The 16,514-nt window shown below is 35.6% G+C and overlaps 1 protein-coding gene, 1 long non-coding RNA gene and 1 pseudogene across 2 annotated transcripts in view; all 3 read left to right on the plus strand.

The window, feature by feature from the left end:
- The first annotated feature begins 4,509 nt into the window (after positions 1-4,509).
- On the plus strand, positions 4,510-4,618 carry LOC115939668 (U2 spliceosomal RNA; annotated as a pseudogene).
- Positions 4,619-4,979: 361 nt separating this feature from the next.
- Positions 4,980-14,086, plus strand: LOC145717562 (uncharacterized). The gene is made up of 2 exons (XR_014140879.1): positions 4,980-13,401; positions 14,016-14,086. It is a non-coding gene; the product is annotated as an uncharacterized LOC145717562 (long non-coding RNA).
- Positions 14,087-14,603: 517 nt separating this feature from the next.
- Positions 14,604-16,514, plus strand: part of NETO2 (neuropilin and tolloid like 2) — a 53,533-nt gene continuing 51,622 nt past the window's right edge. Inside the window, exons 1-2 of the mRNA XM_081807585.1 lie at positions 14,604-14,617; positions 14,734-14,756. Coding sequence (XP_081663711.1) covers positions 14,604-14,617; positions 14,734-14,756 — 37 coding nt within the window. The remainder of the gene's footprint in view (positions 14,618-14,733; positions 14,757-16,514) is intronic.

Here is a 16,514-nt window from a genome sequence, read left to right on the forward strand (position 1 = left end):
AAAACCCTTTTAATCCATTGATTTTTATAGAATCCTAATCATTCTTGCCAACTTTGTTTTGAAAAAAAAAAAAAAATCAGTACCTGGAACAGTCTTTCTCCATCCTTTTGCCCTGCCAGGAAGAGAGATGGTGTACCAGTCACCCAATGAACAAAGAACACATTGATTAAAGGAACATCTCTCACTTACAGTAGAAAGACTAAAGGCAGACATGACAAAATATCAGAAGCATGGTTCTCTTAGGCAGCTAGAAAATTGGAAATAGGCCATTAAAGAGTACAGGCCAATGAGTAAGAGGAAACATTGTTGGCCAAATCATTTATATCAGAGTCCCCATATAATGAAATACAGTTAATATTAAATCTATTTAGGAACATATTTTTCTTTCAAACTCTTAGCTTCATTTTTCTTAACCTCTACCATTCATGTTATTATCCAACTTGCCATTCTCAAAATTACAAGTTTTCCCCACCAAGTAACATTGTTCCCTACCTGATATTCTCATATTGTTTCCGTATAGAAAAACAGAATTTAACATGCACACCACATGGAACAAAAACATGATGATATTTCTTTTAGCATCCCCCTACAGGCAGTGAAAATAGTCCTAAAATTTTCACTCTGCCCTTTTAACTATCTTGAATGAGCCAGAGAACCTGAGCTTATTAGTGTAGATCAAGGGCTAGTCCGTATCCAGAGTACAGTCTTTTTCATAATCGAATCCTGCGTGGATATAATTGGATTAAATTCTTCCTCAGCAAGTTGGTGCCTGTTGTAGAAGATCAGCAAAATACACCAGCCTCATCTTCCAGAACTGCTTAAATAGCCCAGGTTTTAGGTATAGAAGAGAACATCACAAAGCCCAAATGCCACAGCCTAGATTTACAAAAATTAGAAAAGGCCATGTTAACCAGAATGACTACATATAAAATATTATAGATTCCCAGATCATATCCTAGGACACCACAAATACTATACAGATCCAAGCAGTAAAAGGTCATGGAGTGCCTAGGTGGCTCATTCGCCTGGTTAAGCATCTGCCTTCGGCTCAGGTCATGATCTCAGGGTCCTGGGATCCAGCCCCTTGTTGGGCTCCCCGCTCAGCAGGGAGCCTGCTTTTCCCTCTCCCTCTGCCCCTCCCCCTGCTCAGGCTTGCTCTCTCTCTCTAATAAATAAAATATTTTTTAAAAAAACAGTAAAAGATCAAATGTCATTGGATGGGGTTATTCAATGTCATTAGAAGTCCTTTTTATAGAACAGTAAGACAAACATCACACTTCTTTTTCAAATGAAAATAAGATCACAGGTGATGATGAAGGGTGTGGGATTTGGAATTAGGCTGCCAAAATTAAAGCGCCAGCTCCACCATTTAGCAGCTATATGTTTTTAGTCAAATTGCTTAACCTCTTGATTTCCCCGTAATCAAGTGGAGATAATAGTACCTACCCACATGCAATTATTGTTAACAACTGCAATAAGATGCAAAAAACACTTGCCATAGTTTTTGGCATATCATATGCCTTTAATAGCTGTTAATTCTTATTGCTTACAGAGGTTATTTTCTTTAATTTTTATACTTTGTCCTCTTTTAGTGTTCTTCATCTCCATTTTAATTGATGTCAAATGTACTCTTGTTGCAGAGCTGTCCATTTTAGAATAATGAATACTTCTCAGAACAATTTTCTCTCCCCTTCGGCATGTTTTTCTCTAAAGTTGCATAAAATACTGGTTGTTTGAATGTGTTCTTTTATCTCATTTTTATAGAGATGCTATTTTTCCTCAAGCCAGGGCAGTACCAGAGGAGTTACAGACATTACTGTTAGATGCAAATTCCCAGTGGCTTAAACCCTTGCAGGGAAATAGAATTCAATGTCCTTTTGACTCAGAATAACACACACACACATATTCACACACCAAGAAAGATAAAATTTCAAGGTTTTTTCCCCCCTTTGGCTAGTGATTTTTCCCTTCGTTCTTCTACCTCTTATGTCAGCATATATACATTATTTAAGTTTCATTTTTGACAAATGGACCTCAGAGCTACAGTTATGATAAAGTTCATATCTGGTATTCTTGAACAATGAAGTTGGCTTCAAAATCTTACCTCAAAACAGAGTGCATGGAAATTATTAAAGTGGCATTTATCTCCTGTCCTGCCTTCTTAATTAATGTAGACTGTTAAATTACAGCATAATCTATTTTACAATGGCATTAAACAGTCAGAATTATATGTCAGTGTAACATTCTCCTGGAGAATAAGAATGAATCAACTTTAAAAAGTGTTACTTTTTTAATTACATAAATGTGTATTTGAACTGTTTTATAAAGTCAGATTATGATACAGTCATAGAAGAACATATAGGCATTTGAATCTAGTGATTAGGGTATCACAAATGCCTTTTATGTATTTATCTTTAGGTAGACAGTCTGTATTGGTATCTATGTGGTATAAACTGATACAGTATTTTTAAGTGGGGAATATGTTACAAGACTCAGGTCTGATGTATTTGGAGAGTAAAATTTCTTTATTCATTCATTTGTTGAGAAAATATGTACTGAGTGCCTAATATGTGCCAGGCCTGTTCTAAGCTCTTATAATATAGAAGTAAACAAAACAGACCTAAATCTTAGCCCTGATAGAGATTACATTCTAGTAGGGGGAAAGAGGCAATAAACATAATAAGTAAATTATGTAATACTATTTAGTTGTCAGGAAGTGATAAGAGCTGTGGGGCAGGGGAGGATAAAGCCAGGTAAAAAATTGATAGTCATCAATTTTCTGTAGAGTGTTCAAAGCAGGCTTTCTCTGAGAAAGTGCCATTTGAACAAAGATTTGAAGGAGGTAAGAGAGTTGAACATACAGTTATCTTTTGAAGAATATTCTTGGCAAAGGAAAAAACCAGTGCCAAGGCTGGAAAGTATAAGCATCCGTGTAATTTTCAAGGAACAGTGAAGAGCCAGTGTCTTAGAGCAGAAGGAAGGGAGATTAAGGATTAAAAGATGAAATTGAGTTAAATGAGGGGTGGGGAATGTAAACTAGGCAGGATAAATTTTTATTCTGAGTGAAGCAGTAGACAAGAGGAAGAACAATAGTTAAAGCAGGGAAACCAAATAGGAACCCATTAAAATAATTCAGCTAGAGATGATGGTGGCTTGGATCAAGATGATAGCAATAGGGGCGCCTGCGTGGCTCAGTTGGTTAAGCGACTGCCTTCGGCTCAGGTCATGATCCTGGAGTCCCGGGATCGAGTCCCGCATCGGGCTCCCTGCTCAGCGGGGAGCCTGCTTCTCCCTCTGACCCTCATGATCTATCTCATTCTCTCTCTCAAATAAATAAATAAAATCTTTAAAAAAAAAAAAAAGATGATAGCAATAAAGGTAGAAATGTGTTTGGATTGTGTACATATATTTGATTTCTTGGAGACTGTGTATAGGGTACAAAGGGGGGAAAAGTACTATAACTACAGGCTTACTGGCCCTAGCAAATAGAAATATGGAGTTGCATAACTGAGATGAGTTCTACTTCTGGATATATCCCCCAAAAGAATTGAAAGCAGAGTCTCAAAGTGGTATCTGTACATCCATGTTCATAGTAACATTACTCATAAAAGCCAAATGGTGGAATCAACCCATATGTCTATAAAGGATGAATGGTTAAACAAATCAAAGTATATACATATACAAGGAATATTATTCAGACATTAAAGGAGTGAACTACTGATAATTGCTATAATTTATATAAACCTTGAAAACATTATACTAGGTGAAAAAATCCAAACACAAATGATCACATTTGTATGATTCTTTTTAATATCATACATGTAGAATAGATAAATCCATAGAGACTGAGAGCAGATTAGAGGTTACCAGGGAATGGGGAGTTATTACTTAATGGGTATGGGTATATTTATGGGGTGATGAAATGTTTGGAAACTAGAGAGAGCTGGTGGTTGCACAACATTCTGAATACACTAAAGGCCACCTAATTTTTATACTTTAAAATGGTTAATTATACATTATGTGAATTTCACCCCTAAAAAACAATAAGAAAATGGAATGTCATAGGTGCTTTCATTGTAAACTAGTAGAAATGTAAAGTAGTACACCTCCAGGTGTCTTAGCACAATTTGTTGAAGAGACTATTTTTTTTGTCTTTTTTTAATTTAAATTCAATTAATTAACATATAATGTATTATTGGTTTCTGAGGTAGAGGTCAGTGATTCATCAGTCTTCCATAATACTCTGTACTCATTACACCACTGCCCTCCTTAATGCCCATCACCCAGTTACCCTATCTCCCAACCCCCCTCCCCTCCAGCAACCCTCGGTTTGTTTACTATGATGAAGAGTCTCTTATGGTTTGGAAGCGACTATTCTTTTATCCAATGATTGTCCTTCTTCATGACCCAGTATTCCATATCTAGGAATGTAAAAAACTAATCTTGATGCAGACAAGTATGATGTGCAGAGATGTTCACTAAAGCATTATTTATAATGGTGAAAGATTAATCACTTCTTGGCCTTTTGGCTAAGATCAAGTTTAGTATCTGTTCTTATCAGTTTAATGTAATAGTGAAAAATAAGGAGAAATCCATCATCTCCAACAATAGATTTTTTCAATGATGATATAAGAGGATTAATGTAGGCAATAAAATTGTTTTTGATAATGTCTGTAGATTTTAGAAAAATAATTTTTAAAGGCATATATAATAAATGTCTTTTAACTGTTAGTTTGGTTTTCTCAGTGGGATTTCAGTGTTGCAATAATATTTCTCTCTGCTTTCCTATTTTTAAAGAATTTTAATAACATGATAAAATACTCATAATACTGAGTGAAAAGCAATAAAACTAAACTATGCTAATGTGTTTGTGCATGCACATGTCTAGGGAAAAAATTACATGATTAAAAGTATGCTAAAATATAATAATTATGTCTTCATTTTGAGATTTTAGATACTTTTATTTTCATTATTCTTTGTAAGTTTTTAAGTTTTCTTATTAAACATACTATTTTAATTTGAAATCTATGCTCTAAGGTCTTACTAGAGTATTAATGATAAAAGTTCTTATTTTGGTTCTTTACAGTAAGGTAATTATAGGGAAATAATTTTTATGTCTAGTTTGATCTCTTAAGTCAGTCTTTGCTGGTAGTGTAATGAAATCAGTATATATTTGATTTTTACTTCAACTATGTAATAATAAATTTTATGATAACATATAGCTAACATGTATTACTTATTGTGCAGGACAAGATACTCAAGTTTAAGCATTATCATTCAATCAGCATTATCACTCAGTTCTACTAATTTGCAATTCATTATATTGCTTTACAATTTTGCATACATTGTTTAACTTTTTTTAAATGCCTATCCCTAAGTTCACTGTTTCTTTCCATTATACATATCTATTTCTAACATAAGAACTATATTAAAAAATCATGTATACTTTCAAATGATTTCATATTTCTGGGTAATGTTTAGTGATGTTAGCAGAGTCCCACTGAATATTAAAATATTTAGGTATTAATTAGCCTTATCCTTTTTTTTATGTTCAGTTAGCCACCGTATAGTACATAATTAGTCCTTGATGCAGTGTTCAGTGATTCATTAGTTAAGTATAACCCCCAGTGCTCATCACAGCACGTGCCCTCCTCAGTACCCATCACCCTGTGACCCCCTCCCCCTAATCCCCTCCCCTCTGAAACCCCCAGATTGTTTCTCAGGGTCCATAGTTTCTCATGGTTCATCTCCCTCTCTGATTTCTCCCCCTTTGGATTTCCCTCCCTTCCCCTATGGTCCTCCGTGCAATTGCTTATGTTCCACATATGAGTGAAACCATATGATAATCCTTTAAGTGTTCAGTTTAACTATGTAGGAAATATATACTCTCCAAGGGAGAGACTGACTTTTTGGAATGCCAGTGTGAGGACTGCATGAACCTGCTCTCCGCAAAAAGGAAAAAAATACGGGTCAAACAACTAATATCAACCATTTCAGAACTCTAGAAATTAACCAAAGCCACAGAATGGACTATGTTGTCTATCCCAGAGGAACTGCTAATCCTCAATAAGACTGCAGGTTCTGTGGCAGTCTAATTTGGGCTTTTCCCACCCAAGCTCCCTTCTCTACTGAGTGGTATGGCAATGCAGCAGCCGTGAAAGCCAGTAGCTCACAGTCAGTAGACAGGACTGACTGAATTAAAATTCCCATCCCCAGAGCACTGTCAATATTTTATCTAAACTAGCAACTCCCTGGAAAATCCCCATTCTCAGGAGGTTGGGGCTATTTGATTTGACTCAGAGTTCAGCCCAGCAGTAAAAAATAGAATTTAAAAAAAAAGTCCCTATTCCCCCGGGCATTACCAAAAACAAAAATCATCTGCTAGCAAAATGTGAGCTACCTAAGCCTATGATTTCAGGTGTAGTGAAACAAGAGCCTGGTCAAAGTATAAGAAGTCCTGAGGAACTAGGTAACCATGGGCAACTTTGCAAAACTCCAATATATTCATGGGGATCTAGAAGGCTATGAACATGCCTAGAAAGGAAACTACTTCATTCAAATACTCAGCTTGAGTATACTACCTTAAGGCCCTGCTCAAGCAAGAAATGAAAGCTAAAGCTATCCTATAAACTGCTTGAAGTTTGAAGGCATGCTTCCACACACAAATCCTCCAGCAAAGTGTGGAAGACATACAGACAAGATATTTAAAGAAATCTTGTGTACCAGTCATTGGTTATACCAACCCAAGTATGCCCCCTAGGAAGCCAGGCTGAAGACAAAAACTTTAAAAATAAGAAAATAAAATAACTTTGTGGCAGGGAGTGCAGAATCTATAGAATTCATCCAGGGAAAGTCACTAAACAAATGAACAACAAAGAAAAACCAACAAATCCTTAAAGGGAGATGGTTGATAACATAGTTGTTATATTATCTAAGAAGTCCACTTTCTTTTTTTTTTTTTAAGATTTTATTTATTTATTTGACAGAGAGAGATACAGTGAGAGAGGGAACACAAGCGGGGGGAGAGGGAGAGGGAGAAGCAGGCCTCCCGCCGAGCAGGGAGCCCGATGCGGGGCTCGATCCCAGGACCCTGGGATCATGACCTGAGCCGAAGGCAGACGCTTAACGACTGAGCCACCCAGGCGCCCCCAGAAGTCCACTTTCAACGACAAATTATAAGACATGCAAAGAAACAGGAAAGTATGTCACAAACACATTTGAAAAAAATAAAAGCAAACAACAGAAAAATGTGCCCAAAGATATTGGACTTAGTTGACAAAAAACTATAAATCAGCTATTATAAATATGTTCAAAGAACTAAAAGAAACCAGGATTGAAGAATTAGGGGGTAAGTATGACAACTATGTCTCACTAAATAGAAAATGGAAATAAGGAGATAAAGATCATTTTCAAAAATCAAATAGAAATTCTGGAGGTGGAAAATACAGTAACTGAAGTGAAAAATTCAGTAGAGGGCTCAATAACAGATTTCAGTTGACAAAGGAATAAGCAAGCTTGAATACAGATCAAACCGGAATACAAAACTCTGCATACAGAGAGTATACAGCCTGGGTTACAGGAAGAAACTTCAGAGGGGTGCCTGCATGGCTCAGTCGGTTAAGTGTCTGACTCTTGATTTCGGCTCAGGTCATGATCTCAGGGTTGTGATTGAGCTCTGTGTTGGGCTCTGTGCCCAGCAGAGAGTCTTCTTGAGATTCTCTTTCTCCGTCTGCCTCAGCCCCTCCCTCCTCCTCTCTGTGTCTCTCTCAAATAATAAATAAATCTTTAAAAAAAAAACAAAAAACTCAGAGACCTATGGACCCTCCATCAAGCATACCAACATATGAATAAGGGGATTCTTAGAAGGAAAAGAGAAAAAGGGGCAAAATAAATATCTGAAGCAATAATGGCTAAAACCACCCAAATTTGTTCAAAACATTAATCTGCACATCTAAAAAGCTCAACCAGTTCCAGGGAGAATAAATTCAAAGAGATCCACATATAGTCAAACTGTCAAAAAAACAAAGACAGAAAGAGACTATTGATAGCAGCAAGAGAGATGCTACTTACCATGTCCAAGAGAGCCTCAGTAAGGTTCACAGCTGACTTCTCACCAAAAACCATAGAAGCCAGAGGGGGATGATATATTCAAAGTACTATAAGAGGGGCGGGAATCTGTCAATCAGGAATTCTATATGTGGCAAATCTATCCTTCAAAAATGAAGGAGTTTAGACATTCCTAGATAAATAAAACAGACAACTCATCTCTAGTACACAACCCTACAGGAAATGCTAAACTGAGAGGACAACTGGACAGTAACTCAAATCCACACAATTAAGTAAAAAACACCAGTAAGACTATAGATAAACATAAAATATGGTAATGTCTCATTTCCTATCTGATCTAAAAGACAACTGTATAAAATGATCATTACAAACCTGTGTTGATGGGTTGATAATGTATAAAAATATAATTTGTATAATAAGAGCACAAAGGAAGGGGGAGGACAATAGCTATATTAGAACAAAGTTGTTATATGCACTAGGAATTAAATTTTTTTTAGTTAATATGCTAATTGTAATCCCCATGGCAACCACAAAGACAATAATTCAAAAAATAGAAAAAAACAACTAGGGAATTAAAATGGTACACTAGAAAACATTTAACAAAGCAGCAATGGAGGAATAGAATTAAAAAGACATAAGACCTGTACAAAACCAGTAGTAAACGGGAGACATAAATCCTACCTTACCAGTAATTGCAGTAAATGTAATTGGAATAAACACTCCTATCAAAAGGCAGAGTTTGGTAGAATGGATAATTATATATGACCCAATTATGTGCCATCTACAAGAGACACTTTACGTTCAAAGATACAAAAAAGTTGAGGGGCGCCTGGCTGGCTCAGTCAATGGAGCATGTGAATCTTCACCTCAGGATTGTAAATTCAAGCCCCACATTGGGTATAGAGATTACTTAAAAAAAATAACATCTTTAAAAAATGATATAAATAAGTTGAAAGTAAAAAGATGGGGAAAGTTATGCCACGCAAAGAGTAACCAAGGGTGCCTGGGTGGCTCAGTTGGTTAGGCGACTGCCTTCGGCTCAGGTCATGATCCTGGAGTCCCGGGATCAAGTCCCACATCGGGCTCCCTGCTCAGCTGGGAGTCTGCTTCTCCCTCTGACCCTCCCCCATCTCGTGTTCTCTCTCTCATTCTCTCTCTCTCTCTCTCAAATAAATAAATAAAATCTTAAAAAAAAAGAGTAACCAAAAGAAAACTGGGGTGGCCATTCTAATATCAGACAAACTAGACTTTAAGAAAAAAAAACTGTTACTAGAGACAAAGAAGGACATTTTATACTGATAATAAAAAGGGCAATCCATAAGGAAGCTATAATAACTATAAAGACATTGGCACCTAACAACAGAGCACCCTAAATACATGAAGAATTGAGGAGAGAAATCAATAATTCAAAATAAATTATTGGAGACTTTCATACCCCACTTTCAGTAATGGATCAAATGAGGCATAAGATCTATAAGAAAAGAGAAAATAACACTAAACCAACAAAACCTAAGAGATATGTATAGAACACTCCATCCAACAGCAGCAGAATATGCATTCTTCTCAAGCACAACTGGAAAGTTCTACAAAGTAGACCATATGCTAGATCAAAACAAGCCTCAATAAATTTAAAAGGATTGAAATCATGCCAAGTATGTTCCCCAACTACAATGGGATGATATTAGAAGTCATTAATATTTGAAAATTCACAAATATGTGGAAATTAAACATCACACTCCTAAAAAACCAATGGGTTTCAAATCACAAGGAAAACTAGAAAATACTTTAGGTACGTGAAAACAAAAACACAACATGCCACAATGTATGGAATGCATCTAAAGTGGTTCTTAGAGGAAAATTTAGTGCTTTAAGTGCCTATATTAAGGAATAGGAACAATCTATAATTGATAACCACTTTAAGAAACTAGCCAACTAAACTAGCAAACTAAACCCAAAGCAAGCAGAAGGTAAGAAATAATGAGATAAAATAAGTAGGGAAGAAAAGCATAAAACAAATTCAACCAAAAGATTTTTTTAAGATTAACAAAATTTATAAACCTTTAGACCTTTAACTAGACTAAAAGACTCAAATTACTAAAATCCAAAATGAGGGAGGATACTACTACCACCCTTCACAGAAATACAAAGGTAGCTACACAAATATATAGCCAATAACATTTGAAAAGCAGCTCAGCTTTATGTTTTATGTTTGACATTTTTTTTTATCTCATTTTATTCTGAAGCTAGATTATCTATAAGGTCTTTTTAGGATAAAATATGGAAGAAAATCATATGAGGCAAAACCATTTTAGGCAAGTTCTTAGACATGACACCAAAAGCATGATCCATCAAAGAAAATATTGAAAAATAGAATTTCACCAATATTAAAAACATTTCATTTGTATGAGAGAGATACTATTGAGAGAATGAAAGATAAACTACAGACTGGGAGAAAATATTTGGAAATTATATATCTGGAACATGATTTGGGTTCAGAATGTGTAAAGAATTCTCAAAGCTCAACAATAAGAAAATAATCCAATTTAAAAATAGGGAAAAGACTGGAAGCAATACTTAACCAAAAATATATATATATATAGCTGTTCTGGAAAATTATTTGCCATTTTCTTGTAGGATTAAACATACATTTACAATCTGTCCCACAAATACCACTCCTGGGCATTTATCCTAGACAACTGAAAATTTATAATAAATAGAAGGGCTGTAAACATCTGTGTATAGGTTTTTATGTGAACATATAAATAGCAATGGAGAAGGGACTGACTTAAGTCTGCATAACAAATCTTACTGAATAACTCTCATTTACCATACTTTTTATATGAACATATAAAAACCTATACACAGATGTTTACAGCCCTTCTATTTATTATAGGCCCAAACTGGAAACAACCAAGATGTCCTTCAACAGGTGAATGGATAAACAAATGGTGGAACATTCACACAATGAAATATTATTCCTAATGAAGAGGCATGAAACCTCAATACACAATACTTAGATGTATTTCAGAGGCATTATGCCGAGTAAAAAAAAGTCAATATCAAAAGTTACATATAGTTTGATTCCATTTATATGACATTCTCAAAAAGACAAACTACAGTCCTGGGAGAGGTTCTGACATACATAAGGAGAGCATGATGAAATTTTTACAGATACAGAACTGTTTTATACCTTTATGGTGGTTTAGAAGAGGAAAAGAAATCTTTTTCTCTACCTTTCTTTGGTCCTCCAGGTGGGGCCCTATAAATTAGACTGGCCAAAGACAGATTAACAAATATATTAACATGTACATAGTACATGTACACTTGGGAACATCCAGTGATGAGTAACCCAAAGGGATGGTTAGAATTTGGACTTAAATACCATTTTAGGCTAAACAGTGGACAGGGGATTTAGGGTTTCTGGGCAAAGGAAACAAGTTATGGGAAGGTGGTCCAGGAAAAGCATGGTAAATGAGAGTTGTTCAGTAAGATTTGTTATGCAGATTTAAGTCAGTGCCTTCTCCATTGCTAAGAGTTCTCCTTTGTTAAGTCTTCCATTGATGAGAGTTAAAAGTCCTCCTCTTGCTGCTATGGGAGAGAGAGACATTTTTTTTTTAAAGATTTTATTTATTGAGAGAGAGAGAATGAGAGAGAACACATGAGAGGGGATAGGGTCAGAGGGCAAAGCAGACTCCCTGCTGAGCAGGGAGCCCGATGCGGGACTCGATCCAGGGACTCCAGGATCATGACCTGAGCCGAAGGCAGTCGCTTAACCAACTGAGCCACCCAGGCGCCCTGAGAGAGACATTTTTACAAAGGAAAACTTCCTGCATAAATGTAAATTTCCTTTATAAAAGGAAAAGTAGTGCCCTGTTTTTAGAGTTTTTCCTGTACCTACTGGTTCTCAATGGCCATTAGCTCAAAATAATCCATATGCCAAAGAGCCATATTTTGGGATGGCATATTCTGGTACCCTTCAGGAATGATGGTTCTATAAATCCATACTTGTGTTAAAATTCAGATAATTGTATACTCCAAAAAGTGTATTTTTATTTTAATTTGAGCAATAAAAATGTCTAAATATGAAAAAAAAAAAAAAGAAAGAAAAAGAAAAGCAGCTCAGCATCATTAGTCATTAGGGAAATGCAAAAAAAGCCACAATGAGATATCACGTCACAACCACTGGAATGGCTATGATCGAAAAGACAGATAAAGTGTTAGCAAGGATGTGGAAAACTTGGAACCTTCATACATATTGGTGGGAATAGAGAATGGTGCAGCCATTTCGGAAAACAGAAGTTGACACAGATACTTGTATGTGAATGTGCACAGCAGCATTATTCATAAAAACACCACACATTGAGGGCTCCTGGGTGGCTCAGGCATTAAGCATCTGCCTTCGGCTCAGGTCATGATCCCAGGGTCCTGGGATCGAGTCCCACATCGGGCTCCCTGCTCTGCGGGAAGCCTGCTTCTCCCTCTCTCACTCCCCCTGCTTGTGTTCCTGCTCTCGCTATGTCTTTCTCTGTCAAATAAATAAATAAAATCTTTGGAAACAAAAAAAAACACAACACATTGATTGTATCTATATGAATCTCCAGAAGAGGCAAATCTGTAGAGAAAGTAAGATTAGTGGTTACCCATAACTAAGAGAGTAGGGGTTAGAAATAGGGAGTAACTGCTAATGGGAATGCAGTTTCTTTGTTGCGTGATGAAAATATTCTAAAATTTGACTGTAGTTATGGCTCAACAACTTTTTTAATATACTCAAAACCACTAGTTGTACATTTTATTTTTTTTTAAATATTTATTTGACAGAGAGAGACATAGCGAGAGAGGAACACAAGCAGGGGGAGTGGGAGAGGGAGAATCAGGCTTCCCACCGAGCAGGGAGCCCGATGCGGGGCTAGTTCCCAGGACCCTGTGATCATGACCTGAGCCAAAGGCAGACGCTTAATGACTGATCCACCCAGGCGCCCCTAGTTGTACATTTTAAATGGGTGATGTTTATGGTGTGTGAATTATATCTCAATAAAGCTACTTTCTTTGAAAAGTGAATCATTAATGGTAATGAACCAGACATTTCATTTCACATTTTTATCCTTAAAGAATTAAGTTTTGGCACCTAAATTGTTAATATTTTATCATTTTAATATTTGATGAGAGCAATGTTTACAAAGATGCCTTTTTTTTTTTTTAATAAATTTAGCTGGACAACTCAGCCAATCCGCACATTTAGCCCTCCAACTACCATACAATGTACTTGGTTTAGGTCGAAGTGCAAATTTTCTTGATCATCTGTATGTTGGCATTCCCCGTCCATCTGGAGAGAAGGTGAGTAAAAATTTATTTTGTTTACAATTAATCTGTGTCTTAATATATACTCTTCAAATATTTAAATTCAACAATTTGAATTCAATAAATCTTTTTTAATCTCTTTAAAGAGAATATAGAAAGAGAGAAATAGGTAGTGACTTATCTAAGCTTATCTTACATGGAGCACATCGTAATTTAAAGATATGGTTTTCTACCACCTCTCATAAACCTCATGACCTCCTGTCCCTCTTTCCTGCTTTTTCTCTTCATCTTCACTATCTAACGTAAAATATTTTGTTTCTTGTCATACTCCACCTCTACTTGAATTTTAGCTTCGAGCAGCACTTGTACATAGCACTGTGAACAGTACCTGCTACACTGTTCAGTAAATATTTGTTAAATTAATGAATCCATGAGACAGAAATATAATCCTTCCCTCAAAAGATCAAAAAAATTTTTGCTAATAGTGCACAGGAGCCCCATTTGGGGCTTAATATATATAAATTTAGCTTAATCCATACCTAGGATTTCAATTAATCAAGGAGCACTTAAGCTTTTTCCTTATTTATTTAGAATAATAATTCTGTTTTTAAAGTATACTAATGTTAAATGTTCTTAAATTCTTTTTCCAGTCTGTACGAAAACAAGAGTGGACTGCAATCATTCCAAATTCCCAGCTAATTGTCATTCCATATCCTCACAATGTTCCTCGAAGGTAATGTCTTTGCTTGAACTGATTTTGGTAAAAATACTGTCAACTCAGAATCCTAGGTACAGTTACATCTTTTAAAAACTCTCTGTTCCTGCTGTGTTCCCATGAGTGCCATCATTTAATTTGCTTACAGCAAACCTTAAATGACTAAACATTCCTACACAAAAGGTCCCTGACTTTTTTTATGAAGAACAAATTAAACCTTATTAGAAAAACAGCAGGTTAACTAATTAGGGATTTATACATATTCTGCTTCAATAAACTGATCTTCAGTTTACTAGCTATAAATTCTAAAATTTCAGAATGCTGAATTTTTTAGTAAGCATTGATCTTTTTAATAAATGCTTGGGAAGTGGTATGTATCCCACAGTGGTTAGGCACAAGTTTTAGAGTCAAAGAGACCTTGGCTAGAAACTAAGATCTACTGCTGAGGGTCCATTTCTGCACCTGTAAAGTGGGAGATAGAATACCTACCTTAAAAGGATGTAGATGAAATATGCATAAGACAATGCCCAGCATCAAGTAAGTTTTCAGTGAAAGGTGTCTTTTTTTTTCCTTATTAGCAGAATATATTCCTTTTATAGGAATAGCATTTAAATCTAACTCCTTATCTTTGTTCATTTTTCTTTAATTACTAGAGTGATTCCACTGTTTTTAAAAAGTAGGTGATAAAGGTATTCACTAACACTTAAATTTCACTGGGAAGAATATAACTTGTTCTTAAGGCTAGTCTGATATCAAAATGAAAAAATAACCAAAAAGAAAGGGTGTAATGTACCTATAAATATGTAACCAGCGAGGTCCTGGTTTGTTATGTTTCTTCTCAAAATGGAGGCTGTATTGTTCTTTATTAAATTTTTAGATGGAATATATTCAGTGGTTTGCTAGAACCAGTTCATGCCACCTGATGAGCTGATTGTATGCATCTTTTTCCCACTCTGTTCAGTGGGAATCGGCTATGAGGGGAGTATTTACAACATGAAAATTGGCAACTGCCAATCAGGGCTTTTTCCCCACCCCAGAGAGCCAGTTTAACAGCATACCACAGGATATATCTTATGGTGGATTTAAGGGCTTAAGAAAACAACTTTATTACAACATTATGCTTGAAATAAGATAACATCAGTAGAGGGGCACCTGGTGGCTCAGAGCACACGACTCTTGATTTTGGGATTGTGGGTTCGGGCCCCATGTTGGGCATAGAGATTATTTAAAAATAAAATCTTAAAAAAAAAAGATATCACTAGGGGCGCCTGGGTGGCTCAGTCATTAAGCACCTGCCTTCAGCTCGGGTCATGGTCCCAGGGTCCTGGGATCGAGCCCCACATTGGGCTCCCTGCTCAGCGGGAGGCCTGCTTCTCCCTCTCCCACTCCCCCTCTTTGTGTTACCACTCTCACTGTGTCTCTCTCTGTCAAATAAATAAAATCTTTAAAAAAAAAAAAAGATATCACTAGAAACAATAATAGTCTGAGTTCAGATATTTTTTAATGAATCTTTACGTTTGTTATTTTTCTGTACATGAAATTTATAACAAATCTAGAAAATCTGTACCATGAGTAGGAAAATGTATAAATTATGATACTTCTATATGGTGTAATATCATGACATAGAACAGTCTCTTAAAATAGTGTGGTAAGCAAAAGACAATAAAAGAAAAGTTCATTTTGAGTATGTCTAGTAAGCAACCATTTGTGATTTGAAAAAGATATCTGTGTATATATGTCTATATATGTATAAAATACATATCTCTGGAAAGATATGCAAGAAACTGCTTAAGAATGACTGCTTCCAAGTAAGAAATTAAGGACTGGCCTTTTGTCCAATTTTTTTCTTACCAAGATTCCTATTTTCATGGTTTTTTAAAGTCTATTTAAGAAGAACTATCAAAACAATCTCATGAAAGAACTTTTTTTTTAAGTATGAGGTAAGGTACTGAGAATAGCTAACCTCAACTAACAGTATTCGTTTTCCTACTTTTGAGTTTCTAGAAAATTCTTTTATAGTTTTCTTTTATAATCTCAACATTTTTCATGTTTCTCTTGCTCTTTCTGAAGAAATGTTCTTTTCAAATTTATGTACATAATAAAAACTGAATTGATTTTAGTTTGAGGTGTATTTTGAGATTTATTGACTAGAGGCTAACTTACAGATCAATAAATTTTAATTATCCCAAAATAAGTCAATCGCTACTTGCTATTCATCAGAATGATCTTACTTTTATTAAACTTTTAAAATGAAAATAGGCTGAATGGATTAAAAAATAAGAGCTATCTATATGCTGCCTACAAGAGACTCACCTCTTGTGATGTAAAGACTTAAGAGACTAAAAGTGAATGGAAGGGAAAAGATGTTTCATGCAAATGGAAACCAAAAGAAGCTGGGTGGTTATACTTACATCAGACAAAAAAATTTAAAACA

The sequence above is a fragment of the Leptonychotes weddellii genome, chromosome 16, assembly GCF_054177405.1.
Source record: "Leptonychotes weddellii isolate Sample4059 chromosome 16, ASM5417740v2, whole genome shotgun sequence".
NCBI classification, from domain to species: domain Eukaryota; kingdom Metazoa; phylum Chordata; class Mammalia; order Carnivora; family Phocidae; genus Leptonychotes; species Leptonychotes weddellii.